The 27,754-nt window shown below is 46.9% G+C and overlaps 1 protein-coding gene across 1 annotated transcript in view; it reads left to right on the top strand.

The window, feature by feature from the left end:
* The window catches only part of crtac1b (cartilage acidic protein 1b), a 479,177-nt gene that overhangs the window by 376,884 nt on the left and 74,539 nt on the right, over positions 1 to 27,754 (top strand). The window contains exon 7 of the mRNA XM_070873946.1: positions 4,580 to 4,716. Within this exon, the coding sequence (XP_070730047.1) occupies positions 4,580 to 4,716 (137 nt within the window). The remainder of the gene's footprint in view (positions 1 to 4,579; positions 4,717 to 27,754) is intronic.

Below are 27,754 nucleotides of genomic sequence, written 5' to 3'. Positions count from 1 at the left end.
TTGGGGCAATGGGTTACATCCGGCCTGGGGCTGTCTGATGGGCTTCACTGCACACAAAACAATTCAATAACAGGTTTGCCAAACACTTTTACATATGAAGATTTGTCCTTTAAGAAAATTGGATGGGTTTGGAGCGATGAATTCATGTTCTTTAGTTCAATACACACTAACAATTCATGCATGCACATCAGTGTACAGCCATAAATTTTAGATTTTAATTAAAACTACTAAAACTTAACCTAATGGAGGGTAGAATGGAAGATGTTGATTAAAGGGATTACCTCACAAATCTAATTATTGTCCCTCTTTTCCCTTTCCTGATCAGATGAATATTGATGCGTTGTTTTATTTGCACGGAGCTTCTAGAAGTACCATTGTTTATTATGGAGGCATTGAGGGTGTCAGTGAATAAACAACAACAACTTGGATTTATGCAGCACCTTTAAACATCGTAAAAAGTCTCATCCCTGCTCCGCATTGCCGCAAGGACCCCCTCCCCCTCCTCCAGCGCCACATGACACAACTTCCCATCTCCTGGCCCCCCATTCCCCATCTCCTAATCCCCATCCCCTATCTTCCTATCCCCATCCCTCCAACTCTCCCCATTCCCCATCTCCCTATCCCTCTCTCCCTCCCAATCCCTCCCTCCCTCCCCATCCGTCTCTCTCCCTCTCTCCCCATCCCTCCCTCTCGCCCCATTCCCCATCTCCCTATACTTCTCTCTCCCCATTCCTCCCTCCCCCCCCATTCACATCTCCCCATCCCTCTCTCTCCTCATCCCTCTCTCTCTCCATCCCCCTCTCCCTCTTTCCCTCCCCTGCAGCTCTTCATTTTCCGACTCCCGAGTGTAAGAGTGTATCTATCTCTCGAGGTTCCTGCTGGTGAGGGACTGGCCATCAGAGTAGAACAGGAATCACTGGTTACAGAGGGGTAAGTATCTGAGAGGCGAACAGGAGTCACCAGAAGAAAGAAAAGAAAGTCTTGCATTTATATAGCGCCTTTCACGACCACCAGATGTCTCAAAGCGCTTTACAGCCAATGAAGTGCTTTTGGAGTGTAGTCACTGTTGTAATGTGGGAAACGCGGCAACCAATTTGTGTACAGCAAGCTCCCATGTACAACAATGTGATACTAACCGGATAAACTGTTTTAGTGATGTTGATTGAGGGATAAATATTGTTCAGGACACCAAGGATAACTCCCCTGCTCTTTTTCGAAATAGTGCCATGGGATCTTTTATATCCATCTGAGAGCGCAGACGGGGCTTTGGTTTAACATCTCATCCGAAAGGCCGCACCTCCGACAGTGCGGCGCTCCCTCAGCACTGCACTGGAGTGTCAGCCTAGATTTATGTGCTCAAGTCCCTGGGGTGGGGCCTGAACCCACAACCTTCTGACTCAGAGGCGAGTGTGCTACCCACTGAGTCACAGAAGGGTCAGTATCTGAGAGGGGAACAGGGAACTCTGACAGTGGAGGCCATGGAGCACAATAGGTGGTGCAGGTCAAGAAGAGGTTGGATTAGGAGTGTAATAGGAGGCCCTGGTGATGGAGAGGTCTATATGTGAGTTTTCAGAAGGAGATATGTGGAATGGAGGATGTAATGTATGCACCTGTGAGGATGTTCACAGGTTTGTACCCTGTGCGGAGAGGAGCGGGTAGGTCCGAGGGCCTCCTCATAGGAATGCTCCTGGGACTGGCCAAGGGGGTCATCAGCCGGTCCAGGCAGCGGGCGGTCGAGGGGGTCGTTCAGCCCGACTGCCTGCCTCTCTTCCGTGGTTACATCCGAGCCAGGGTGTCCCTGGAGATGCAGCACACGGTGTCCACCAGTACACTCGCGGCCTTCCATGAGAGGTGGGCGGCGGAGGGACTGGAGTGCATCACCACCCTCAGCAACCAAATTTTAATTTGAATTAAGTTGATGGTCAAAAGGTAATTTTTTTCTTTGTCGGTTTATGTGATTTTTGATTGATGGCTTCAACTAAACTAGTTGTAGACCTGTTGATTGTGCCCTTAAAAAAGGGGCACTTGATTTAAAAGTTTTAGAAAAATAGTTGTAGAGCTGTTGAGTTGTGAGTGGCTTAGCCGGTCATGTGAGGTTCACAAGACTCAATAAAACCCCAGACAGTAGGGTTCGGGGGATCGGCAGGTGGTTGTGAGCCTCGTGGATGAACTGGTAATGTGTAGTGTGATTGTTAAACCTTTAGTTAATAAACCAAATACAGGGGCAGCGCCTAAAATCCGGAACCCTCGGGACCGAGTCCATTCCGGATTCCGGGCTTTTCCGGACATTCGATTTGCTTTCTGACATCACGAATCCGGCAACACCCGAGCCCAGGTTCGGGTATTTCCGGGTTTTGGAACGTCAGAAAGAGGTGGGGGGAGTGGGGTGATTCCCTCCGAGGAGCTGTTCAGGCCGTCTGGCCCCGATGAGAATGTTGTCGGGCGGGCTGGATCGCCGAGAATGTTGTTGGCGGGCCGGTGAGGAGGCCCCGAGGTCGGCAGGGTCGTCGGGTCCGGATTCCGGAACATTCCGGATTCTCAATGCTGCACTTGTAGTTCTTAACAGCGATGTGTTACTATGAATTCTTAAGCAAAGAACCCATGAAACAAATACATTACAGAGGGTGATCTGATTATCCAGCGGCAGAACATGCAGTCACTGGGAATGGAGAAGGTGGGATCTGAACCCTGGGACAGAGGGCACTGATCACAGAGAGGCAATAATGGCAAGGGGGATAAGTGATTAGGAACAAAACTGTCACCAAGCTCATGGTCTACAGGGCTGTAGTAATACCCGCCCTCCTGTATGGCTCAGAGACATGGACCATGTACAGTAGACACCTCATGTCACTGGAGAAATATCACCAACGATGCCTCCACAAGATCCTACAAATCCCCTGGGAGGACATACGCACCAACATCAGTGTCCTTGACCAGGCCAACATCCCCAGCATTGAAACTCTGACCACACTTGATCAGCTCCGTTGGGCAGGCCACATCGTTCGGATGCCAGATACAAGACTCCCAAAGCAAGTGCTCTACTCGGAACTCCTTCACGGCAAACGAGCCAAAGGTGAGCAGAGGAAATGTTACAAGGACACCCTCAAAGCTTCCCTGATAAAGTGCAACATCCCCACTGACACCTGGGAGTCCCTGGCCAAAGACCGCCATAAGTGGAGGAAGTGCATCCGGGAGGGTGCTGAGCACCTTGAGTCTCATCGCCGAGAGCATGTAGAAATCAAGCGCAGGCAGCAGAAAGAGCGTGCGGCAAACCAGTCCCACCCACCCCTTCCCTCAACGACTACCTATCCCACCTGTGACAGGGACTGTGGTTCTTGTATTGGACTGTTCAACCTCCTAAGGACTCATTTTTAGAGTGGAAGCAAGTCTTCCTCGATTCCGAGGGACTGCCAAGATGATGATCACAAGAGGGGGCCAATATCGGAGTGGGCAATATGGAGGGGAGGAGGGGCATCGGGCACAGGGAGTTGGTAACTGAAGGGACAGCAGGAAGCACTTGTGACGGAGAGATCTGAACCTGCCCACGGAAATGCTGAGATTGGAGGCTTCAGTCTTTGTGCAGTCACTGAAGCCAACGGGCAGTGCTGGTAAGGGAGGGATCAGTGGGTATCTCAAATGGGAAAAGCAGGAGTCTCAGGTCTCATAGACTGAGGGAAGGCCTTATTGAGGTGCATAAAATAATGAGGGGCCTAGATAGAGTGGATAGGAAGGACCTATTTCCCTTAGCAGAGAGGTGAACAACCAGGGGGCATAGATTTAAAGTAATTGGGCAGCGGTTTAGAGGGGATTTGAGGGGAAATTTCTTCACCCAGATGGCGGTGGGGGTCTGGAACTCGTTGCCGGAAAGGATGGTAGAGGCAGAAACCCTCACCACATTTAAAAAGTGCTTGGATGTGCACTTGAAGTGCCGTGACCTACAGGGCTACGGACCGAGAGCTGGGATTAGACTGGGTAACTCTTGGTCGGTCGGCACATATACGATGGGCTGAATGGCCTCCTTCCGTGCTGTAAATTTCTATGATTCTATAAAGCACCTGTACATACTGGCTCATTATTGCTCTGCCCCTATCTAAAATGCGTTTGGATTTGCGTAGAGGAGGATTTGGATCTGTTAAGGATTAGAATAATTTTAAGGGAAAGGTACATGCTTAAATACCAAAGTCACGTACTGGGGCGTGCTTCAAATTCTAAAAGAAACTGCTTTGTGTGAAGTTAGAGAGAAGGTGGGATCTTCAAACCTAAGTATAGGAGGACGAAGTCAAAAAAAAGAAAGCATTTAAAAAGTACTTGGATGTGCACTTGAAGTGCTGTAACCTACAGGGCTACGGACCAAGAGCTGGAAAGTAGGATTAGGCTGGGTAGCTCTTGGTCGGCCGGTGCGGGCTCACTGGACCGAAATGGCCTCCTTCCGTGCTGTAAATTTCTAAGATCCTCTGATAACCCACGTTGTGCGTGTGCCAGTGTTGTACCCTCCCTCTGTGAGTTCTGTAACAAGCTGGCAAGCTCTCGTTAACTGGCCATTTGCTAATCACTGGGTCTAATGTGGTTTTTGTCCCAGGATATTGCAACCCAGAAGTTCGCGATGCCTTCCCCAGTTCGGACAGTGATTGTGGCGGATTTTGACAATGACCAGGAGCTCGAGGTGTTCTTCAACAATATCGCCTACCGAGGGTCTTCAGCCAACCGCATCTTCAGGTGGGTCGGGTATCACTCTTTTCGTACAATCGTAGAAACTCACAGCACAGAAGGAGGCCATTCGATCTGGCGTGCCTGTGTTGGCTCTTTGAAAGGGCAGTCGTGTTTAGTCCCACACCCCGCTTTCTGTCCATACCCCTGTAAGTTCCTCACTTTTAAGTGCTGGTAAGGGAGGGGTCAGTGGGTATGTCCAACTCCCTTTTACAATTATTGATAGACCCTGCTTCCACCATCTGTTCAGGTAGAGCGCTCCAGATCCCGACAACTCTCCGAGTGAAGAAAGTTCTCCTCATCTCCCCTCTAGATCATTACACGAATGATTCTGATTCTGTGACCTCTGTTTATTGACCCACCGGCCAGAGGGAATAGTTTTCCTCTCTCTCTACTCCATCGAAACCTCTCGTCATCCCCTTGAAACCTCTATTAGTTCGCCTCTTAACCTTCTCTGTTCCAAGGAGAACAGTCCTAACTTATCCAACTTCTCCTCATAATTGAAGTCCCTCGTCCCTAGTATTGTGGTGTTTTGAAAAAGTATTTCACCCAATTTTCTTCCCTGTTTTCATAGTAACAGGAGACCACCATTCAGCCCCTCGAGCCTGTTTCGTCATTCAGTTAGATCATGGCTGATCTGTATCAACACCATTTACCTTCTGTGTAATGTATTTGCTTCATGGGTTCTTTGCTTAAGAATTCATAACACATTGCCATTAAGAACTAGTTGGTTTATTAACAAAAGTTTAACAATCACAATACACATTACCAGTTCATCCACTAGGCTCACAACTGCATACCTCATCGTGGATGACCGAGACCCAAATGGCTGGGGTTTTATTGAGTCTTGTGAACATCACGTGACTGGCTAAGCCACTCACAATGCAACAGCTCTTCAACTATTTTGTGTTGTATCAGTAATCAAGTGCCCCCTGATTAAAGGGTGGGGGGGGGGGTCGCACTCCAAAAACTTTTCAAGTGCCCCCTTGTTTTTTTTTGAGGGCACTAAAAACACAAATTATACAAGTGTCCCCTGGCTAAAAGGGGTGTGGGCACTAAAACCGACAAACTTAAATAAATTAAACTTTGGACATGGGTTCAAATAAAAATTTGGTTGCCGGGGGTGATGATGCACTCCAGTCCCTCTGGTGCCCACCTCTCGTGGAAGGCCGCGAGCGTACCGGTGGACACCGCGTGCTCCATCTCCAGGGACACCCTGGCTCGGATGTAACCACGGAAGAGAAGCAGACAGTCGGGCTGAACGACCCCTCGACCGCCCGCTGCCTGGACTGGCTGATGGCCCCCTTGGCCATGCCCAAGAGCAGTCCTACGAGGAGGCCTTCGGACCTACCCGCTCCCCTCCGTACAGGGTGCCCAAAGATCAGGAGTGTGGGATTGAAGTGCAACCAGAATTTGAGGGACTGCAACCTCACACACTCAATAAAAATGTGGAACACGGACTCCTCTAGACCGCAGAAATTACAGGTGGCCTGGGAGCCCGTGAACTGTCTTAAAAACTTATTGCATGGGACTGCTCCGTGCAACACCCTCCACGCCAAGTCCCCAATAAATAAGGGGAGGACACCCGTGTAGAGAGCACTCCATTGGGGACCACCGCCTTCTCCAGACAGCAAGATGGTGCGCCATGGTGTGTTCGGACGACAGACGAGGATGGCAACGTGGAGAGTGTGCAAGAGCAGCCCGTACAGGAATCCCCTCCGCGCAGAACTGAAAGGCACGGAGGGGATTTCCCGGAGGAGGCTCAAGTTGTGAGGCGCCGGCTCCCGAGGGAGGTTTCGAGGCTTGGCGCCGACGAGGAATTCCGTCCGGACGGGGGTCAGTTTGGATGGGATCTCCCCACATGCTTGAGCCTCCTCGACACACCTAACGGAGTCAGGGCCCAGCGCTGTTTTTAGCGACTCGATGGCATCGGCCGCGCGCCGTACATCGGTCCAGTTTAGGCGCCGTGCCAGCACATCTGGCGCCATCCAGCCCGCTCCTCTGCCATCGAGCAGGTTCCTGACCCTGGTCACCTTGCCAGGCACAGCCCTCTCGTCCGCCTGCCACCTAAAACCGCGGTCGTGGAGGTACGGATTCCTGAGCAGCAGCTCCTGCAGGACAGCCGCCACTCCAGAAGGGAGAGAAATGCTTTTGGTGGCGACTCTGTTCCAGACCCTGATGAGTTCCTGGCAAAAGACGGGCAGCCCCCACATGGAGGTCCGGACTCTCACAAACTGGAGCTGCGTGTCATAATTGAGGCTGTACTGCTGGCGGCAATAGCTCTAGAAACCTATGAGCATACTCACAGGTGCATACATTACAGCCACATTGGTTCCGTAACCTTTCATACCCTTGCCCAACAAAAATCTATCAATATCAACAGCATTTTGGGGGAAAGAGTTCCAGATTTCCATCACCCTCTGTGTGAAGAAGGACTTCCTGACATCATCTCTGAATGGCCTGGCTCTAATTTTAAGGTTAAGCCCCCTTGTTCTGGACTCCCCCCACCAGAGGAAATAGTTTCGAACATTCCTATCAAATCTTCCAATCACCTTAAACACCTCAATTACACCTCAATTATAAACTGGAGGTGATTCAAAACTCGGCAGCCCGTGTCCTAACTCACACCAAGTCTCGCTCACCCATCACCCCCTGTGCTCACTGACCTACATTGGCTCCCAGTTAGGCAATCCTCGATTTCAAAATTCTCATCCTTGTTTTCAAATCCCTACATGGCCTCGCCCCTCCCTATCTCTGTAATCTCCTCCAGCCCCACAACCCCCCGAGATATCTGCAGTCCTCTAATTCTGCCCTCCTGAGCATCCCTGATTATAATCGCTCAACCATTGGTGGCCGTGCCTTCTGTTGCCTGGGCCCCAAGCTCTGGAACTCCCTGCCTAAACCTCTCTGCCTCTCTACCTCTCTTTGCTCCTTCAAGACGCTCCTTAAAACCTACCTCACCTGCGCTAATTTCTACTTATGCGGCTCGGTGTCAAATTTCTATCTCATACTATTCCTGTGAAGCGCCTTGGGACGTTTCACTACGTTAAAGGCGCTATATAAATACAAATTGTTGTTGTTGTTGAATACAAGTCTAGTCTGTGCAACCCAGCCTCATAATGGAACCATGAAAAGGCAAGCGTGAAAGCTCGGTGCCTCAAGGTGAGGAGTATTTGGAACCCAGGAGAGGGCTCTGAGCTAGGTAGAGTGGGTAAGAGCTCAGATGATCAGGACCCCAAGAAAGAATGCAAAAGGCAGGAGGCAACAGAGCAGAGTAGCACTGAGGTAAGTGTAAACCACAAGGTGATAGGAAGGGACAATATGTATGAATATAAAGGGGCTGCAGGAGGGGTCAAAACTAAAAATCATGGTTTAAAAACTAGTATTAAAACACTTTACCTAAACGCACGCAGCATTCGAAATAAAGTAAATTGAGTTGACGGCACAAATCATTACAAATGGGTATGATTTGGTGGCCATTACAGAAACGTGGTTGCAGGGTGGCCAAGACTGGGAATTAAACATACAGGGGTATCTGACAAGAAGGGAAAGGAGGTGGGGTAGCTCCGTTAATAAAGAATGATATCAGGGCAGTTGTGAGACGATATTGGCTCTAATGAACAAAATGTTGAATCATTGTGGGTGGAGATTAGAGATAGTAAGGGGAAAAAGTCATTGGTGGGCGTAGTTTATAGGCCCCCAAATAATAACTTCACGGTGGGGCGGGCAATAATCAAGGGAATAATGGAGGCATGTGAAAAAGGAACGGCAGTAATCATGGGGGATTTTAACCTACATATCGATTGGTCAAACCAAATCGCACGGGGTAGCCTTGAGGAGGAATTCATAGAATGCATACGGGATTGTTTCTTAGAACAGTATGTTACAGAACCTACAAGGGAGCAAGCGATCTTAGATCTGGTCCTGTGTAATGAGACAGGTATAATAAACGATCTCCGAGTTAAAGATCCTCTTGGAATGAGTGATCACAGTATGGTTGAATTTGTAATACAGATTGAGGGTGAGGAAGTAGTGTCTCAAATGAGCGTACTATGCTTAAACAAAGGGGACTACAGTGGGATGAGGGCAGAGTTGGCTAAAGTAGACTGGAAACACAGACTAAACGGTGGCACAATTGAGGAACAGTGGAGGACTTTGAAGGAGCTCTTTCATAGTGCTCAACAAAAATATATTCCAGTGAAAAAGGCGGTAAGAGAAGGGATAACCAGCTGTGGATAACCAAGGAAATAAAGGAGAGTATCAAATTAAAAACCAATGCGTATAAGGTGGCCAAGGTTAGTGGGAAACTAGCAGATTGGTAAAATTTTAAACGACAGCAAAGAATGACTAAGAAAGCAATAAAGAAAGGAAAAATAGATTACGAAAGTAAACTTGCGCAAAACATAAAAACAGATAGTAAAAGCTTTTACCGATATATAAAACGGAAAAGAGTGACTAAATTAAATGTTGGTCCCTTAGAAGATGAGAAGGGGGATTTAATAATGGGAAATGTGAAAATGGCTGAGACCTTCAACAATTATTTTGCTTCGGTCTTCACAGTGGAAGACACAAAAACCATGCCAAAAATTGCTGGTCACGGGAATGTGGGAAGGGAGGACCTTGAGATAATCACTATCACTAGGGTGCTGGACAGGCTAATGGGACTCAAGGTAGACAAGTCCCCTGGTCCTGATGAAATGCATCCCAGGGTATTAAAAGAGATGGCGCAAGTTAGAGCAGATGCATTCGTTATAATCTACCAAAATTCTCTGGACTCTGGGGAGGTGCCAGCGGATTGGAAAGCAGCTAATGTAACGCCTCTGTTTAAAAAAGGGGGCAGACAAAAGGCAGGTAACTATAGGCCGGTTAGTTTAACATCTGTAGTGGGGAAAATGCTTGAAGCTATCATTAAGGAAGAAATAGCGGGACATCTAGATAGGAATAGTGCAATCAAGCAGACGCAACATGGATTCATGAAGGGGAAATCATGTTTAACTAATTTACTGGAATTCTTTGAGGATATAACGAGCATGGTGGATAGAGGTGAACCGATGGATGTGGTGTATTTAGATTTCCAAAAGGCATTCGATAAGGTGCCACACAAAAGGTTACTGCAGAAGATAAAGGTACGGGGAGTCAGAGGAAATGTATTAGCATGGATAGAGAATTGGCTAGCTAACAGAAAGCAGAGAGTTGGGATAAATGGGTCCTTTTCGGGTTGGAAATCGGTGGTTAGTGGTGTGCCACAGGGATCGGTGCTGGGACCACAACTGTTTACAATTTACATAGATGACCTGGAAGAGAGGACAGAGTGTAGTGTAACAAAATTTGCAGACGACACAAAGATTAGTGGGAAAGCAGGGTGTGTAGAGGACACAGAGAGGCTGCAAAGAGATTTAGATAGGTTAAGCGAATGTGCTAAGGTTTGGCAGATAGAATACAATGTTGGAAAATGTGAGGTCATCCACCTTGGAAAAAAACAGTAAAAGGGAATATTATCTGAATGGGGAGAAATTACAACATGCTGAGGATGCAGAGGGACCTGGGGGTCCTTGTGCATGAAACTCTTTTAGAGTTTACCTGTAAAACATAAAACATTAAACCGTGCATGAATCCCAAAAAGTTAGTTTGCAGTTGCAGCAGATAATCAGGAAGGCGAATGAAATATTGGCCTTCATTGCGAGAGGGATGGAGTACAAAAGCAGGAAGGTCCTGCTGCAACTGTATAGGGTATTGGTAAGGCTGCACCTGGAGTACTGCGTGCAGTTTTGGTCACCTTACTTAAGGAAGGATATACTGGCTTTGGAGGGGGTATAGAGACGATTCACTAGGCTGATTCCGGAGATGAGGGGGTTACCTTATGATGATAGATTGAGTAGACTGGGTCTTTACTCGTTGGAGTTCAGAAGGATGAGGGGTGATCTTTTCGAAACATTTAAAATAATGAAAGGGATAGACAAGATAGAGGCAGAGAGGTTGTTTCCACTGGTCGGGGAGACTAGAACTAGGGGGCACAGCCTCAAAATATGGGGGAGCCAATTTAAAACCGAGTTGAGAAGAAATTTCTTCTCCCAGAGGGTTGTGAATCTGTGGAATTCTCTGCCCAAGGAAGCAGTTGAGGCTAGCTCATTGAATGTATTCAAATCACACACAGATAGATTTTTAATCAATAAGGGAATTAAGGGTTATGGGGAGCGGATGGGTAAGTGGAGCTGAGTCCACGGCCAGATCAGCCATGATCTTGTTGAATGGCGGAGCAGGCTCGAGGGGCTAGATGGCCTACTCCTGTATCTAATTCTTATGTTCTTATGTTCTTCTAGCCCTGGTGTCATTCTGGTGAACATTTCCTGAAGGCACGGGCTCATGCTGGAGCATAGAACCCAGTGTTGGCCTCAGGGCCATTGCGTAAGAGACCAACAGGAAACCTTCACTTAACTGGAAAATGTCGCCATTGTGTTAACCCTCCTGTGTGTTACCTCCATAGAATCATAGATTATTGCTTGAAAAAAACTCGATTGAAAATGTCAGCTGTGGCTCAGTGGACAGCACTCTCGCCTCTGAGTCAGTAGGTTGTGGCTTCAAGTCGCACCCCAGGGACTTGAGCACAAAATCTATGCTGACATTTCCAGTGTAAGTGTTGAGGGAGCACTGCACTGTCGGAGGTGCTGTCTTTCGGATGAGATGTTAAACCGAAGCCCTGTCTGCTCTCTCAGGCAAATGTTAAAGATCCCATGACACTATTTTGAAGAAGAGCAGGGTAGTTCGCCAATGGGGCCAATATTTATCCCTTAATCAACATCACTAAAACGGATTATCTGGTCATTGCTGTTTGTGGGAGCTTGCTGTGCGCAAGTTGGCTGCCGCGTTTCCTGCATTACAACAGTGACTACAATCCAAAAATATTCCGTTGGCTGTAAAGCGCTTTGAGACGTCTGGTGGCCATGAAAGGCGCTAACACAGAAACATAGAAACATCAAAAATAGATGCAGGAGTAGGCCGTTCGGCCCTTCAAGCCTGCACCACCATTCAATAAGATAATGGCTGATCATTCACCTCAGTACCCCTTTCCTGCTTTCTCTCCATACCCCTTGATCCCTTTAGCCGTAAGGGCCATATCTAACTGCCCCTTGAATATATCCAATGAACTTGCATCAACAACTCTCTGCGGTAGGGAACTCCACAGGTTACCAACTCTCTGAGTGAAGAATTTTCTCCTCATGTCAGTCCTAAATGGATTACCCCTCATCCTGCAATTGTGTTCCCTATTTCTGGACTTCCCCAGCATTGGGAACATTCTTCCTGCATCTAACCTGTCCAGTCCTGTCAGAACTTTATATGTTTCTATGAGATCCCTTCTCATTCTTCTAAACTCCAGTGAATAAAGGCCCAGTCGATCCAGTCTCTCCTCATATGTCAGTCCAGCCATCCCGGGAATCAGTCTGGTGAACCTTCGCTGCACTCCCTCAATAGCAAAAATGTACTTCCTCAGATTAGGAGACCAAAACTGAACACAATATTGCAGGTGAGGCCTCACCAAGGTCCTGTACAACTGCAGTAAGACCTCCCTGTTCCTATACTCAAAACCCCTAGCTATGAAGGCCAACATACCATTTGCCTTCTTCACCGCCTGGTGTACTTGCATGCCAACTTTCAATGACTGATGAACCATGACACCCAGGTCTCGTTGCACCTCCCCTTTTCCTAATCTGCCGCCATTCAGATAATATTCTGCCTTCGTGTTTTTGCTCCCAAAGTGGATAACCTTACATTTATCCACATTATACTGCATCTGCCATGCATTTGCCCACACACCTAACCTGTCCAAGTCACCCTGCAGCCTCTTAGCGTCCACCTCACAGCTCATACTGCCACCCAGTTTAGTGCCATCTGCAAACTTGGAGATATTACTTCCTTCATCCAAATCGTTAATGTATATTGTAAAGAGCTGGGGTCCCAGCACTGAGCACTGGTATCCCACTAGTCACTGCCTGCCATTCTGAAAAGGACCCGATTATCCCGACTCTCTGCTTCCTATCTGCCAACCAATTCTCTATCCACGTCAGTACATTGCCCCCAATACCATGTATTTTAATTTTGCACACCAATCTCTAGTATTAAAACACTCTACCTAAACGCACGCAGCATTCAAAATAAAGTAAATGAGTTGACGGCACAAATCATTACAAATGGGTATGATTTGGTGGCCATTACAGAAATGTGGTTGCAGGGTGGTCAAGACTGGGAATTAAACATACAGGGGTATCTGACGATTCGGAAAGACAGACAAGGTGGGAAAGGAGGTGGGGTAGCTCTGTTAATAAAGGATGATATCACGGCAATTGTGAGAGACGACATTGGCTCTAATGAACAAAATGTTGAATCATTGTGGGTGGAGATTAGAGATAGTAAAGGGAAAAAGTCACTGGTGGGCGTAGTTTATAGGCCCCCAAATAATAACTTCACAGTGGGGCGGGCAATAATCAAGGGAATAATAGAGGCATGTGATAAAGGAACGGCAGTAATCATGGGGGATTTTAACCTACATATCGATTGGTCAAATCAAATCGCACGGGGTAGCCTGGAGGAGGAATTCATAGAATGCATACGGGATTGTTTCTTAGAACAGTATGTTACAGAACCTACAAGGGAGCAAGCTATCTTAGATCTGGTCCTGTGTAATGAGACAGGAATAATAAACGATCTCCTCGTAAAAGATCCTCTCGGAATGAGTGATCACAGTATAGTTGAATTTGTAATACAGATTGAGGGTGAGGAAGTAGTGTCTCAAACGAGCATACTATGCTTAAACAAAGGGGACTACAGTGGGATGAGGGCAGAGTTGGCTAAAGTAGACTGGAAACACAGACTAAACGGTGGCACAATTGAGGAACAGTGGAGGACTTTTAAGGAGCTATTTCATAGTGCTCAACAAAAATATATTCCAGTGAAAAAGAAGGGCGGTAAGAGAAGGGATAACCAGCTGTGGATAACCAAGGAAATAAAGGAGAGTATCAAATTAAAAACCAATGCGTATAAGGTGGCCAAGTTTAGTGGGAAAATATAAGATTGGGAAAATTTTAAACGACAGCAAAGAATGACTAAGAAAGCAATTAAGAAAGGAAAGATAGATTACGAAAGTAAACTTGCGCAAAACATAAAAACGGATCGTAAAAGCTTTTACAGATATATAAAACGGAAAAGAGTGACCAAAGTAAATGTTGGTCCCTTAGAAGATGAGAAGGGGGATTTAATAATGGGAAATGTGGAAATGGCTGAGACCTTAAACAATTATTTTGCTTTGGTCTTCACAGTGGAAGACACAAAAACCATGCCAGAAATTACTGGTGACAGGAATTGGGAAGGGAGGACCTTGAGATAATCACTATCACTAGGGGAGTAGTGCTGGACAGGCTAATGGGACTCAAGGTAGACAAGTCCCCAGGTCCTGATGAAATGCATCCCAGGGTATTAAAAGAGATGGCGCAAGTTATAGCAGATGCATTCGTTATAATCTACCAAAATTCTCTGGACTCTGGGGAGGTACCAGCGGATTGGAAAGCAGCTAATGTAACGCCTCTGTTTAAAAAAGGGGGCAGACAAAAGGCAGGTAAGTATAGGCTGGTTGTTTAACATCTGTAGCGGGGAAAATGCTTGAAACTATCATTAAGGAAGAAATAGCGGGACATCTAGATCGGAATAGTGCAATCTAGCAGACGCAGCATGGATTCATGAAGGGGAAATCATGTTTAACTAATTTACTGGAATTCTTTGAGGATATAACGAGTATGGTCGATAGAGGTGTACCGATGGATGTGGTGTATATAGATTTTCAAAAGGCATTCGATGAGGTTACTGCAGAAGATAAAGGTACGCGGAGTCAGAGGAAATGTATTAGCATGGATAGAGAATTGGCTGGCTAACAGAAAGCAGAGAGTCGGGATAAATGGGTCCTTTTCAGGTTGGAAATCGGTGGTTAGTGGTGTGCCACAGGGATCAGTGCTGGGACCACAACTGTTTACAATATACATAGATGATCTGGAAGAGGGGACAGAGTGTAGTGTGACAAAATTTGCAGATGACACAAAAATTAGTGGGAAAGCGGGTTGTGTAGAGGACACAGAGAGGCTGCAAAGAGATTTAGATAGGTTAAGCGAATGGGCTAAGGTTTGGCAGATGGAATACAATGTCGGAAAGTGTGAGGTCATCCACCTTGGGGAAAAAAAACAGTAAAAGGGAATATTATTTGAATGGGGAGAAATTACAACATGCTGCGGTGCAGAGGGACCTGGGGGTCCTTGTGCATGAAACTCTTTTTGGAGTTTATCTGAAAAACATAAAACATTAATCGGTGCCACCCGACCTGGATGACACACCAGACATTTACAAGGCCCCTTTTTTTTTTCTTTTTTGTGTTTTTTTTTTTGTTTTCCTTTTTTTTTGAGGCACTAAAATCACATTTTCTCCCTCCAGTGCCCCCTATAAAAGGGGAGGGGGACACTAAAAGCACCGGCAATTAAAACAAATTAAACTTTAAAACGTAAAATCAAATTAAAATTTGGTTGCCGGGCGTGATGATGCACTCCAGTCCCTCCGGTGCCCACCTCTCGCGGAAGGCCGCGAGCCTACCGGTGGACACCGCGTGCTCCATCTCCAAGGACACCCTGGACCGGATCCTTGTGCATGAATCCCAAAAAGTTAGTTTGCAGGTGCAACAGGTAATCAGGAAGGCGAATGGAATGTTGGCCTTCATTGCGAGAGAGATGGAGTACAAAAGCAGGGAGGTCCTTCTGCAACTGTATAGGGTTTTGGTGAGGCCGCACCTGGAGTACTGCGGGCAGTTTTGATCACCTTACTTAAGGAAGGATATACTAGCTTTGGAGGGGGTACAGAGACGATTCACTCGGCTGATTCCGGAGATGAGGGGGTTACCTTATGATGATAGATTGAGTAGACTGGGTCTTTACTCATTGGAGTACAGAAGGATGAGGGGTGATCTTATAGAAACATTTAAAATAATGAAAGGGATAGACAAAATAGAGGCAGAGAGGTTGTTTCCACTGGTCGGGGAGACTAGAACTAGGGGGCACAGCCTCAAAATACGGGGGAGCCAATTTAAAACCGAGTTGAGAAGGAATTTCTTCTCCCAGAGGGTTGTGAACCTGTGGAATTCTCTACCCAAGGAAACAGTTGAGGTTAGCTCATTGAATGTATTCAAGTCACAGATAGTTAGATTTTTAACCAATAAGGGAATTAAGGGTTATGGGGAGCGGGCGGGTAAGTGGAGCTGAGTCCACGGCCAGATCAGCCATGATCTTGTTGAATGGCGGAGCAAGCTCGAGGGGCTAGATGGCATACTCCTGTTCCTAATTCTTATGTTCTTATGTTCTTGTGTGGGACCTTGTCAAAAGCCTTTTGAAAGTCCAAATACACCACATCCACTGGTTCTCCCTTGCCCACTCTACTAGCTACATCCTCAAAAAATTCCAGAAGATTTGTCCCTTTCATAAATCCATGTTGACTTGGACCGATCCTGTCACTGCTTTCCAAATGCGCTGTTATTTCATCTTTAATAATTGATTCCAACATTTTCCCCACTACTGATGTCAGGCTAACCAATCTATAATTACCTGTTTTCTCTCTCCCTCCTTTTTTAAAAAGTGGTGTTACATTAGCTACCCTCCAGTCCATAGGAACTGATCCAGATAGACTGTTGGAAAATGCTCACCAATGCATCTACTATTTCCAGGGCCACTTCCTTAAGTATTCTGGGATGCAGACTATCAGGCTCCGGGGATTTATCGGCTTTTAATCCAATCAATTTCCCGAACACAATTTTCCGCCTAATAAGGATATCCTTCGGTTCCTCCTTCTCACTCGGCCCTCGGTCCCCTAGTACTTCCGGAAGGTTATTTGTGTCTTCCTTTGTGAAGACAGAACCAAAGTATTTGTTCAACTGGTCTGTCATTTCTTTGTTCCCCATTATAAATTCACCTGAATCTGACTGCAAGGGACCTATGTTTGTCTTCATTAATCTATTTCTCTTCACATATCTATACAAGCTTTTGCAGTCAGTTTTTATGTTCCCGGCAAGCTTCCTCTCATACTCTATTTCCCCCCTCCTAATTAAACCCTTTGTCCTCCTCTGTTGAATTCTAAATTTCTCCCAGTCCTCAGGTTGGCTGCCTTTTCTGGCCAATTTATATGCCTCTTCCTTGGATTTAACACTATCCTTAATTTCCCTTGTTAGCCACGGTTGAGCCACCTTCCCCGTTTTATTTTTACTCCAGACAGGGACGTACAATTGTTGAAGTTCATCCATGTGATCTTTAAATGTTTGCCATTGCCTATCCACCATCAACCCTTTAAGTATCATTTGCCAGTCTATTCTAGCCAATTCACGTCTCATACCATCGAAGTTTCCTTTCCTTAAGTTCAGGACCCTAGTCTCTGAATTAACTGTGTCACTCTCCATCTTAATAAAGACTTCTGCCATATTATGGTCACTCTTCCCCAAGGGGCCTTGCACAACAACATTGCTAATTAGTCCTTTCTCATTACACATCACCCAGTCTAGGATGGCCAGCCCTCTAGTTGCTTCCTCGACATATTGGTCTGGAAAACCACCCTTAATACACTCCAGAAAATCCTCCTCCACCTTATTGCTACCAGTTTGGTTAGCCCAATCTATATGTTGATTAAAGTTGCCCATGATAACTGCTGTACCTTTATTGCACCATCCCTAATTTCTTGTTTGATGCTGTCCCCAACCTCACTACTACTGTTTGCTGGTCTGTACACAACTCCCACTAGCGTTTTCTGCCCTTTGGTATATAAATGCAAGTCTTTCTTTAGTACTGCTGTCGTTTGATCTCCAGAGGGAGAGCGGGTAGCAGACAGGAACAGTCCTGCAGTGACTCTGACACTTTCAGAAAAGTACCTCATTGGTTGTAAAACGCTTTGGGATGTCCGGTGGTCATGAAAAGGGCCATAAAAGGAGCGGCGAACGTCGGCCATGGGCAGCATGGCGGCGTACCACTGCAAGGTACAGCGCGAGCTGGTGCAGGAGGGCGACGGCAACGAAGAGGGATGTCATCAAGGTCCAGGTTGCTGATTTGAGCGTGGGCAAGTACCGCAGGGCGGCGAGAGAGTGTAGAGGGACATGATCGGGGCTCAGGAGAGGCGTGAGTTTGGGGCCAGAAGAGCCGAATACCCAGGGGTAGCACGGGCCAGCCTACACTGCGATATGTGTGTGCACGAGGTCCGTACAGCAGAGCTTGTCTCCAGTCATCTTGGTTAACCCTTGCCACTGGACCAAGACCTCGCTCTGTCCAACTGGTGTGGTGGATGGTGTGCAACGGCCACCACACATTAAAAAAATTCACGTACAGACATCTTCCACCCTTCAGGATGTAGTTCGGGACCTGGAATATTGTGTCCTTCATTGAAACACTTGTGAACTCATCCTTTTTTGGTGTGGAAGCAAGTCATCCTCGTTTCGAGGGACCGCCTATGAAGATGATATATAAATGTATACCAAATAAATGTTGCTGTACTCTCCACAAATATGTCTTCGCCTAAAGTTCTTTAGGGGACTGGCAGACGTCATGCCCTGTCACCTGATGAAAAGTGCTCACCAACCTTTGCACAGAGCACTGACGTTTTAATGTCAAACGTGTCATGTGTGCCAATGCCTTGTGTTTGTTCTCCTCGCTGACAGCTCATGATGAATGTGCTCTTAACCCCCTGCCTTGCAGAGACGCTGTCAGTGGCAAGAGTACGTGAGGAGCTGTGGGCGTCAGCAGGCTGCTCGGGACCGAGCTGGACCGCAATCTCGCGCACGCCACCAGCCTCCTGCAGTTCCAGTTCCCATGGTTCCCGTCGGGGATAACGGCGCTTTCCCCGTCTCCCTTCGCACTTTACAAGCTTGCTGCCAGTTCTTACAATGAAGGGTTATGGGGAGCTGGAGCGCCGGGCCCTGGAACATTGTGGGCCACCCTGACCTGTGTGAGAACGCCAGCGTAGGTCGGGGCTATAAATAGAGCTGGAGCGCTAGGCCCTGGAACATCGTGGGCGAAGGTGCGGCGAATGAGGATACAGGGCCAAGAGGAGCCCAGGGCCAGCACGGGCCAGCCCACACTGCGATATGTGTGCGCACTAGGTCCATGCAGCAGAGCAGGTCTCCAGTCATCTTGGTTAATCCTTGCCACTGGATAAAGACCTAGCTCTGTCATGCCCGTGTAGTGGCTGATGTGCAACAGTCACCACATGTTAAAAAAATCCATGCAAAGGCATCTTCCACCCCTTCAACTGGAGTTCAGGACTGGAACATCGGGTCCTTCATTGAAACATCTGTGAACTCATGTGGAAACAAGTCATCCTCGTTCAAGGAACCGCCTATGAATGGGGAGCGGGTCATTGAATATATTCAAGGTGGAGATAGACAGACTTTTGAGAGCTAAGGGAGTAAAGGGGAGCGGGCAGGGAAGTGGAGCTGAGCCGATGATCAGATCAGCCATGAGCTTATTGAATGGTGGAGCACACTTGAGGGGCCGAATGGCCGACTCCTGCTCTTACTTCTTATGTTCTTATGTTCTGTCTTAACACTTTCTGAGTTCTCGTAAGTTGGAAGGGGAAGGGTGATGAAGTTATAAAGAACTCTTAGAAACAAGATAACGAGCAAGATTTCTGAGCGATAAGGGAGTGAAGGATTGTGGGGAGCGGGCAGGGAAGTGGAGTTGAGGCCAAGATCAGATCAGCCATGATCTTATTGAATGGTAGAGCAGACCCGAGGGGCCAAATAGCCGACTCCTGCTCCTATTTCTTATGTTCTTAAGTTCTTATGCCTAAGGAAGTATAGACTTGCCATTGAGGGAGTGCAACAAAGGTTCACCACACTGATTCCTGGGATGGGGGGACTGTCCTATGAGGAGAGATTGAGTAGACTAGGCCTATATTCTCTAGAGTTTAGAAGAATGAGGTGATCTCATCAAAAAATACAAAATTCTTACAGGGCTTGACAGGGTAGATGCAGGGAGGATGTTTCCCCTGGCTGGGGAGTCTAGAACCAGAGGTCACAGTCTCAGAATAAGAGGTCGGCCATTTAGGGCTGAGATGAGGAGAAATTTCTTCACTCAGAGGGTGGTGAATCTTTGGAATTCTCTCCCCCAGAGGGCTGTGGAGGCTCAGTTGTTGAGTATATTCAAGACAGAGATCGATAGATTTTGGGATATTAAGGGAATCAAAGGATTATGGGGAGCGGGCAGGGAAGTGGAGTTGAGGCCAAGATCAGATCGGCCATGATCTTATTGAATGGCGGAGCAGGCTCAAGGGACGGTATGTCCTACTCCTGCTTCTATTTCTTATGATCTTATGTTCTTCCGAGCTCTGCAGAAAGAGGCCATGTCCTGCCCTCCAAGCTAATCGCAGGTGAAACCCCAGCTACAGCAATATAATGAGGCACAGCATGCTATTCAACCACAGGGGTATCACAGCCAGGCGCAATGTTACCTTTCCCTTGCATCCATACTTTCGAGATCTGTATTGCCCAATAGAAGATGCTGATGAGCCACAGGTGGAATTACTGTGATGCAGTTTTACTGCACGCGCTAATTGTAGTCTAAAACCTTACACACGATGCAGCTGAATGTGCTTCACGCGTGTATATATTTAGTTAACCAACATCCAGTGCCATTCAGTGACTAAAAACGAAGAAAAGACTTTCATTTCTGTAGCACCTTTCACGACCACCGGACGTCCCAAAGCATTTTATAGCCAATGAAGCACTTTTGGAGTGTAGTCACTGTTGTAATGTGGGAAACGCAGCAGCCAATTTGTGCACAGCAAGCTCCCACAAACAGCAATGTGATAATGACCAGATAATCTGTCTTTTGTGATGTTGATTGAGGGATAAATATTGGTCCCAGGACACCAGCGATAACTCCACCTGCTCTTCTTCGAAATAGTGCCATGGGATCTTTTATGTTCGCCTGAGAGAGCAGACAGTGCCTCGGTTTAATGTCACATCTGAAAGACGGCACCTCCGACAGTGCAGCGCTCCCTCAGCCCTGCCTCTCTGACAGTGCGGCGCTCCCTCAGCACTGCACTGGGAGTGTCAGCCTAGATTTATGCGCTCAAGTCCCTGGAATGGGACCTGAACCCACAACCTACTGACTCAGGGGCGAGGGTGCTACTCACTGAGCCACGGCTGACACAGGTGAAGAGTCGAATTGGTCTGTGCCTGTCCAGGCGGGCAAATGGATTTGGGAGAAGAGGGGAGGCCAGTGAGGAGGGCAGAAATAAAACGCGGAATTTTTGTTGGCAGTTTGCAGACCGCATTGCCTGGTTCCTGATGGCCTGTCCATGCCTCGGCCTCCCATACATCAAGAGCGATAATTTTCATTGGGCATCCATTGCATTTCATGTTGTGAATGTTGAATTGACAGAGTGCTCTCAGATATTAATATATAGATTGCAGTTAGTCTCCAGACCCTGTGATGGATGTGCTCGAGCAAGGAACAGACGATTTTCAATTTACTGACCTATGAACGCTGCCCAGTTTCTTGCTCCCTCTCTCTCGTTCTCAATGACACTTCATCCTCGCCGAGTATCCATCACTCAGCCCCTCGCTTATCGACCCTCCGAGGCGGCTATTAAAAAGCAAATATTGGTAGTACCGCGCAGGAAGCAAGAAACGACCCCCTGATTTAATGAGGAGTGACGGTGGATTTCTGGGAGCTAGGTGTCAGGCACCAAGTGTGCCTCCGATCCGTGTGCAGAGCAGAGCAGAGCAGAAAGGCCGCTGGATCGATCGCCTGTCGAGTTAGTGTCCGTGCGGCCAGAGCCAGAGCTAAGATTTGCCTCTCCGCCTGCCCTTTGAGGCTAGCGAGAGGGGAGAAAGAAGGCTCCCCGTCCTGATTTATTTATTTTTGTTCGTTCTCGGGAGGTGGGTGTCACCGGCAAGGCCAGCATTTGTTGCCCGTGCGGTCCCCGGATTGGTGTCCGGCGGGCTTCCACGTCAGGGTCGGGTTCAAGTGTATTCCGTTCCCCCCGCCCCGCCGCCGCCGCCCCCCATGGGCGAATGGTCCGGCGACGCCCGCTCTCGCGGCTCACACGTGGAAAGCTGTTAAATCTTTTGAGGTATTGGATGGGGGTGGGGATGGACGTTAACCGGAAACAATAACCGGAGGAGGGCGATAAGATGTGGGGAAAAGGGAAGCAAAGAGGAGGGGAGACACAGCAAGAAGAGCGGAAAGCCCTCGTGGGCCTGTGAAGGAGAAAGGATAGACTACAAATGAGAGAGAGAAAGAGAGGCTGTAAATGAGAGAGAGAGAGAGAGAGAGAGAGAAAGAGAGGCTGTAAATGAGAGAGAGAGAGAAAGAGAGGCTGTAAATGAGAGAGAGAGAGAGAAAGAGAGGCTGTAAATGAGAGAGAGAGAGAGAGAAAAAGAAAGAGAGGCTGTAAATGAGAGAGAGAGAGAGAGAGAGAGAGAGCGACCACAAATGAGAGTGAGAGAAAGAGCGTAAATGAGAGAGAGAGAGAGAGTAAATGGGTTGTCTTATGAACAAAGGTTGTGCCTGTACCCATTGGAGTTTAGAAGAATGAGAGATGATCTTATTGAAATGTATAAGATACTGAGGAGGCCCGACAGGGTAGATGCAGAGAGGATGTTTCCCCTTGTGGGGGAATCGAGAACTAGGGGACAAAGTTTCAGAATAAGAGGTCGCCCATTTAAAACTGAGATGAGGAGGAATTTCTTCTCTCAGAGGGCTGTAAATCTGTGCAATTCTCTGACCCAGAGAGCTGTGGAGGCTGGGTCATTGAATATATTTAAGGTGGAGATAGACAGATTTTTGAACGATAAGGGAGTCAAGAGTTATGGGGAGCGGGCAGGGAAGTGGAGTTGAGGCCAAGATCAGATCAGCCATGATCTTATTAAATAGTGGAGCCGGCTCGAGGGGCCAAATGGCCGACTCCTGCTCCTATTTGCGCACAGCAAGCTCCCACAAACAGCAATGTGATAATGACCAGATAATCTGTTTTGTTATGTTGATTGAGGAATAAATATTGGCCAGGACACCAAGGATAACTCCCCTGCTCTTCTTCGAAATAGTGCCATGGGATCCTTTACATCCATTTGAGAGAACAGATGGGGCCTCGGATTAACATCTCATCCGAAAGATGGCACCTCCGAAGTGCAGCACTCCCTCAGCACTGCACTGGAGTGTCAGCCTAGATTTTGTGCTCAAGTCCCTAGAGTGGGGCTTGAAGCCACAACCTTCTGAGCCAGAGGTGAGAGTGCTTCCCACTGGGCCACGACTGACACTACAGCAGAACAGAGCAGAGAAGGTTAAAGGGAGATTTGATAGAGTTGTTCAAAATCATGAATGGTTGTGATAGAGTAAATAAAGAGTAACTGTTTCCAATGGCAGGAGGGTCAGTAATCAGAGGACACAGATTTAAGGTGATTGGCAAAAGAACCAGAGATCAGATGAGAAAACATTTTTTTACGGAGTGAGTTGTGATCGGGAACACGCTGCCTGGAAGGGCGGTGGAAGCAGATTCAGTGGTAACTTTCAAAAGGGAATTGGATAAATACTTGAAGGGGAAAGGTTTGCGGGGCTGTGGGGAAAGAGCAGGGGGGAGTGGGTCTCAATGGGATCGCTCTTTCAAAGGGCCGGCACAGGCACGATGGGCGGAATGGCCTCTTTCTGTACTGTATGAATTATAGAAACATAGAAAATAGGTGCAGGAGTAGGCCATTCGGCCCTTCGAGCCTGCACCGCCATTCAATGAGTTCATGGCTGAACATGCAACTTCAGTACCCCATTCCTGCTTTCTCGCCATACCCCTTGATCCCCCTAGTAGTAAGGACTTCATCTAACTCCTTTTTGACCATATTTAGTGAATTGGCCTCAACAGCTTTCTGTGGTAGAGAATTCCACAGATTCACCACTCTCTGGGTGAAGAAGTTTCTCCTCATCTCGGTCCTAAATGGCTTACCCCTTATCCTTAGACTGTGACCCCTGGTTCTGGACTTCCCCAACATTGGGAACATTCTTCCTGCATCTAACCTGTCTAAACCCATCAGAATTTTAAACGTTTCTATGAGGTCCCCTCTCATTCTTCTGAACTCCAGTGAATACAAGCCTAGTTGATCCAGTCTTTCTTGATAGGTCAGTCCTGCTATCCCGGGAATCAGTCTGGTGAACCTTCGTTGCACTCCCTCAATAGCAAGAATGTCCTTCCTCAGGTTAGGAGACCAAAACTGTACACAATACTCCAGGTGTGGCCTCACCAAGGCCCTGTACAACTGTAGCAACACCTCCCTGCTCCTGTACTCAAATCCCCTCGCTATGAAGGCCAACATGCCATTTGCTTTCTTAACTGCCTGCTGTACCTGCATGCCAACCTTCAATGACTGATGTACCATGACACCCAGGTCTCGTTGCACCTCCCCTTTTCCTAATCTGTCACCATTCAGATAATAGTCTGTCTCTCTGTTTTTACCACCAAAGTGGATAACCTCACATTTATCCACATTATATTTCATCTGCCATGCATTTGCCCACTCACCTAACCTATCCAAGTCGCTCTGCAGCCTCATAGCATCCTCCTCGCAGCTCACACTGCCACCCAACTTAGTGTCATCCGCAAATTTGGAGATATTACATTTAATCCCCTTGTCTAAATCATTAATGTACAATGTAAACAGCTGGGGCCCCAGCACAGAACCTTACGGTACCCCACTAGTCACTGCCTGCCATTCTGAAAAGTCCCCATTTACTCCTACTCTTTGCTTCCTGTCTGACAACCAGTTCTCAATCCATGTCAGCACACTACCCCCAATCCCATGTGCTTTAGCTTTGCACATTAATCTCTTGTGTGGGACCTTGTCGCAAGCCTTCTGAAAGTCCAAATATACCACATCAACTGGTTCTCCCTTGTCCACTTTACTGGAAACATCCTCAAAAAATTCCAGAAGATTTGTCAAGCATGATTTCCCTTTCACAAATCCATGCTGACTTGGACCTATCATGTCACCTCTTTCCAAATGCGCTGCTATGACATCCTTAATGAATACGTGGCTTGAGCAGTGGTGCAGCAGGGAGGGATTCAAATTCATGGGGCATTGGAACAGGTTCTGGGGGAGGTGGGACCAGTACAAACCGGACGGTCTGCACTTGGGCAGGAATGGAACCAATGTCCTAGGGGGAGTGTTTGCTAGTGCTGTTGGTGAGGAGTTAAGCTAATATGGCAGGGGGATGGGAATCAATACAGAGAGACAGAGGGAAACAAAAAGGAGACAAAGACAAAAGACAGAAAAGAGATGAGTAAAAGTGGAGGGCAGAGAAACCAAAGGCAAGAAACAAAAAGGACCACTGAATATAAAAGGGCTGCAGGGGGGGTAAAAACTAAAAATCATGGTTTAAAAACTAGGATGAAAACACTCTACCTAAATGCACGCAGCATTAGAAATAAAGTAAATGAGTTGACGGCACAAATCATTACAAATGGGTATGATTTGGTGGCCATTACAGAGACATGGTTGCAAGGTGGCCAGGACTGGGAATTAAACGTACAGGGGTATCTGACGATTCGGAAAGATAGGCAGGAAGGGAAGGGAGGTGGGGTAGCTCTGTTAATAAGGGATGATATCAGGGCAGTTGTGAGGGATGATATTGGCTCCAATGAACAAAATGTTGAATCATTGTGGGTGGAGATTAGAGATAGTAAGGGGAAAAAGTCACTGGTCGGCGTAGTTTATAGGCCCCCAATAATAACTTCATGGTGGGGCGGGCAATAATCAAGGGAATAATGGAGGCATGTGAAAAAGGAACGGCAGTAGTTTTGGGGGATTTTAACCTACATATCGATTGGTCAAATCAAATCGCAGGGGGTAGCCTGGAGGAGGAATTCATAGAATGCATATGGGATTGTTTCTTAGAACAGTATGTAACAGAGCCTACAAGGGAGCAAGCCATTTTGGATCTGGTCCTGTGTAACGAGACAGGAAAAATAAACAATCTCCTCGTAAATGATCCTCTCGGAATGAGTGATCACAATATGGTTGAATTTGTAATACAGATTGAGGATGAGGAAGTTGTGTCAGAAATGAGAGTACTATGCTTAAACAAAGGGGACTACAGTGGGATGAGGGCAGAGTTGGCTAAAGTAGACTGGAAACAAGGACTAAACGGTGACACAATTGAGGAACAGTGGAGGACTTTTAAGGAGCTCTTTCAAAATGCGCAACAAAAATATATTCCAGTGAAAAAGAAGGGCGGCAAGAGAAGAGATAACCAGCCGTGGATAACCAAGGAAATAAAGGAAAGTATCAAATCAAAGACCAATGCGTATAAGGTGGCCAAGGTTAGTGGGAAACTAGAGGATTGGGAAGATTTTAAGCAACAGCAAAGAATGACGAAAAAAGCAATAAAGAAAGGGAAGATAAATTACGAAGGTAAACTTGCGCAAAACATAAAAACAGATAGTAAAAGCTTTTACAGATATATAAAACGGAAAAGAGTGAATAAAGTAAATGTTGGTCCCTTAGAAGATGAAAAGGGGGATTTAATAATGGGAAATGTGGAAATGGCTGAGACCTTAAACAATTATTTTGCTTCCGTCTTCACAGTGGAAGACACAAAAACCATGCCAAAAATTGCTGGTCACGGGAATGTGGGAAGGGAGGACCTTGAGATGATCACTATCACTAGGGAGGTAGTGCTGGACAGACTAATGGGATTGAAGGTAGACAAGTCCCCTGGTCCTGATGAAATGCATCCCAGGGTATTAAAAGAGATGGCGGAAGTTATAGCAGATGCATTTGTTATAATCTATCAAAATTCTCTGGACTCTGGGGAGGTACCAGCGGATTGGCGAGCAGCTAATGTAACGCCTCTGTTTAAAAAAGGGGGCATGCAAAAGGCAGGTAACTATAGGCCGGTTAGTTTAACATCTGTAGTGGGGAAAATGCTTGAAACTATCATTAAGGAAGAAATAGCGGGACATCTGGATAGGAATAGTGCAATCAAGCAGACGCAGCATGGATTCATGAAGGGGAAATCATGTTTAACTAACTTACTGGAATTCTTTGAGGATATAACGAGCATGGTGGATAGAGGTGTACCGATTGGTGTGGTGTATTTAGATTTCCAAAAGGCATTCGATAAGGTGCCACACAAAAGGTTACTGCAGAAGATAAAGGTACGCGGAGTCAGAGGAAATGTATTAGCATGGATAGAGAATTGGCTGACGAACAGAAAGCAGAGAGTCGGGATAAATGGGTCCTTTTCCGGTTGGAAATCAGTGGTTAGTGGTGTGCCACAGGGATCAGTGCTGGGACCACAACTGTTTACAATATACATAGATGACCTAGAGGAGGGGACAGAGTGTATTGCAACAAAATTTGCAGATGACACTAAGATTAGTGGGAAAGCGGGTTGTGTAGAGGACTCAGAGAGGCTACAAGGAGATTTGGATAGGTTAAGCGAATGGGCTAAGGTTTGGCAGATGGAATACAATGTCGGAAAGTGTGAGGTCATCCACCTTGGGAAAAAAAACAGTAAAAGGGAATATTATTTGAATGGGGAGAAATTACAACATGCTGTGGTGCAGAGGGACCTGGGGGTCCTTGTGCATGAAACTCTTTTTGAGTTTACCTGAAAAAAAACATAAACATTAAACCGTGCCACCCGCCCTGGATGACACAGCAGACATTTACAAGGCCCTTTTTTTCTTTTTTTTGTGTTTTTTTTTTGTGTTTTTCTTTTTTTTTGTTTTTTTTTTTGGGCGCTAAAATCACATTTTTTCCAGTGCCCCCTATAAAAGGGGAGGGGTCCTTGTGCATGAATCCCAAAAGGTTAGTTTGCAGGTGCAGCAGGTAATCAGGAAGGCAAATGGAATGTTGGCCTTCATTGCGAAAGGGATGGAGTACAAAAGCAGGGAGGTGTTGCTGCAACTGTATAGGGTATTGGTGAGGCCGCACCTGGAGTACTGCGTGCAGTTTTGGTCACCTTACTTAAGGAAGGATATACTAGCTTTGGAA

Source organism: Pristiophorus japonicus, chromosome 3 (assembly GCF_044704955.1).
Source record: "Pristiophorus japonicus isolate sPriJap1 chromosome 3, sPriJap1.hap1, whole genome shotgun sequence".
NCBI classification, from domain to species: Eukaryota; Metazoa; Chordata; class Chondrichthyes; family Pristiophoridae; genus Pristiophorus; species Pristiophorus japonicus.
The sequence above is the reverse complement of the archived record's forward strand: the minus strand, read 5'-3'. Positions and strand labels throughout refer to the sequence as shown.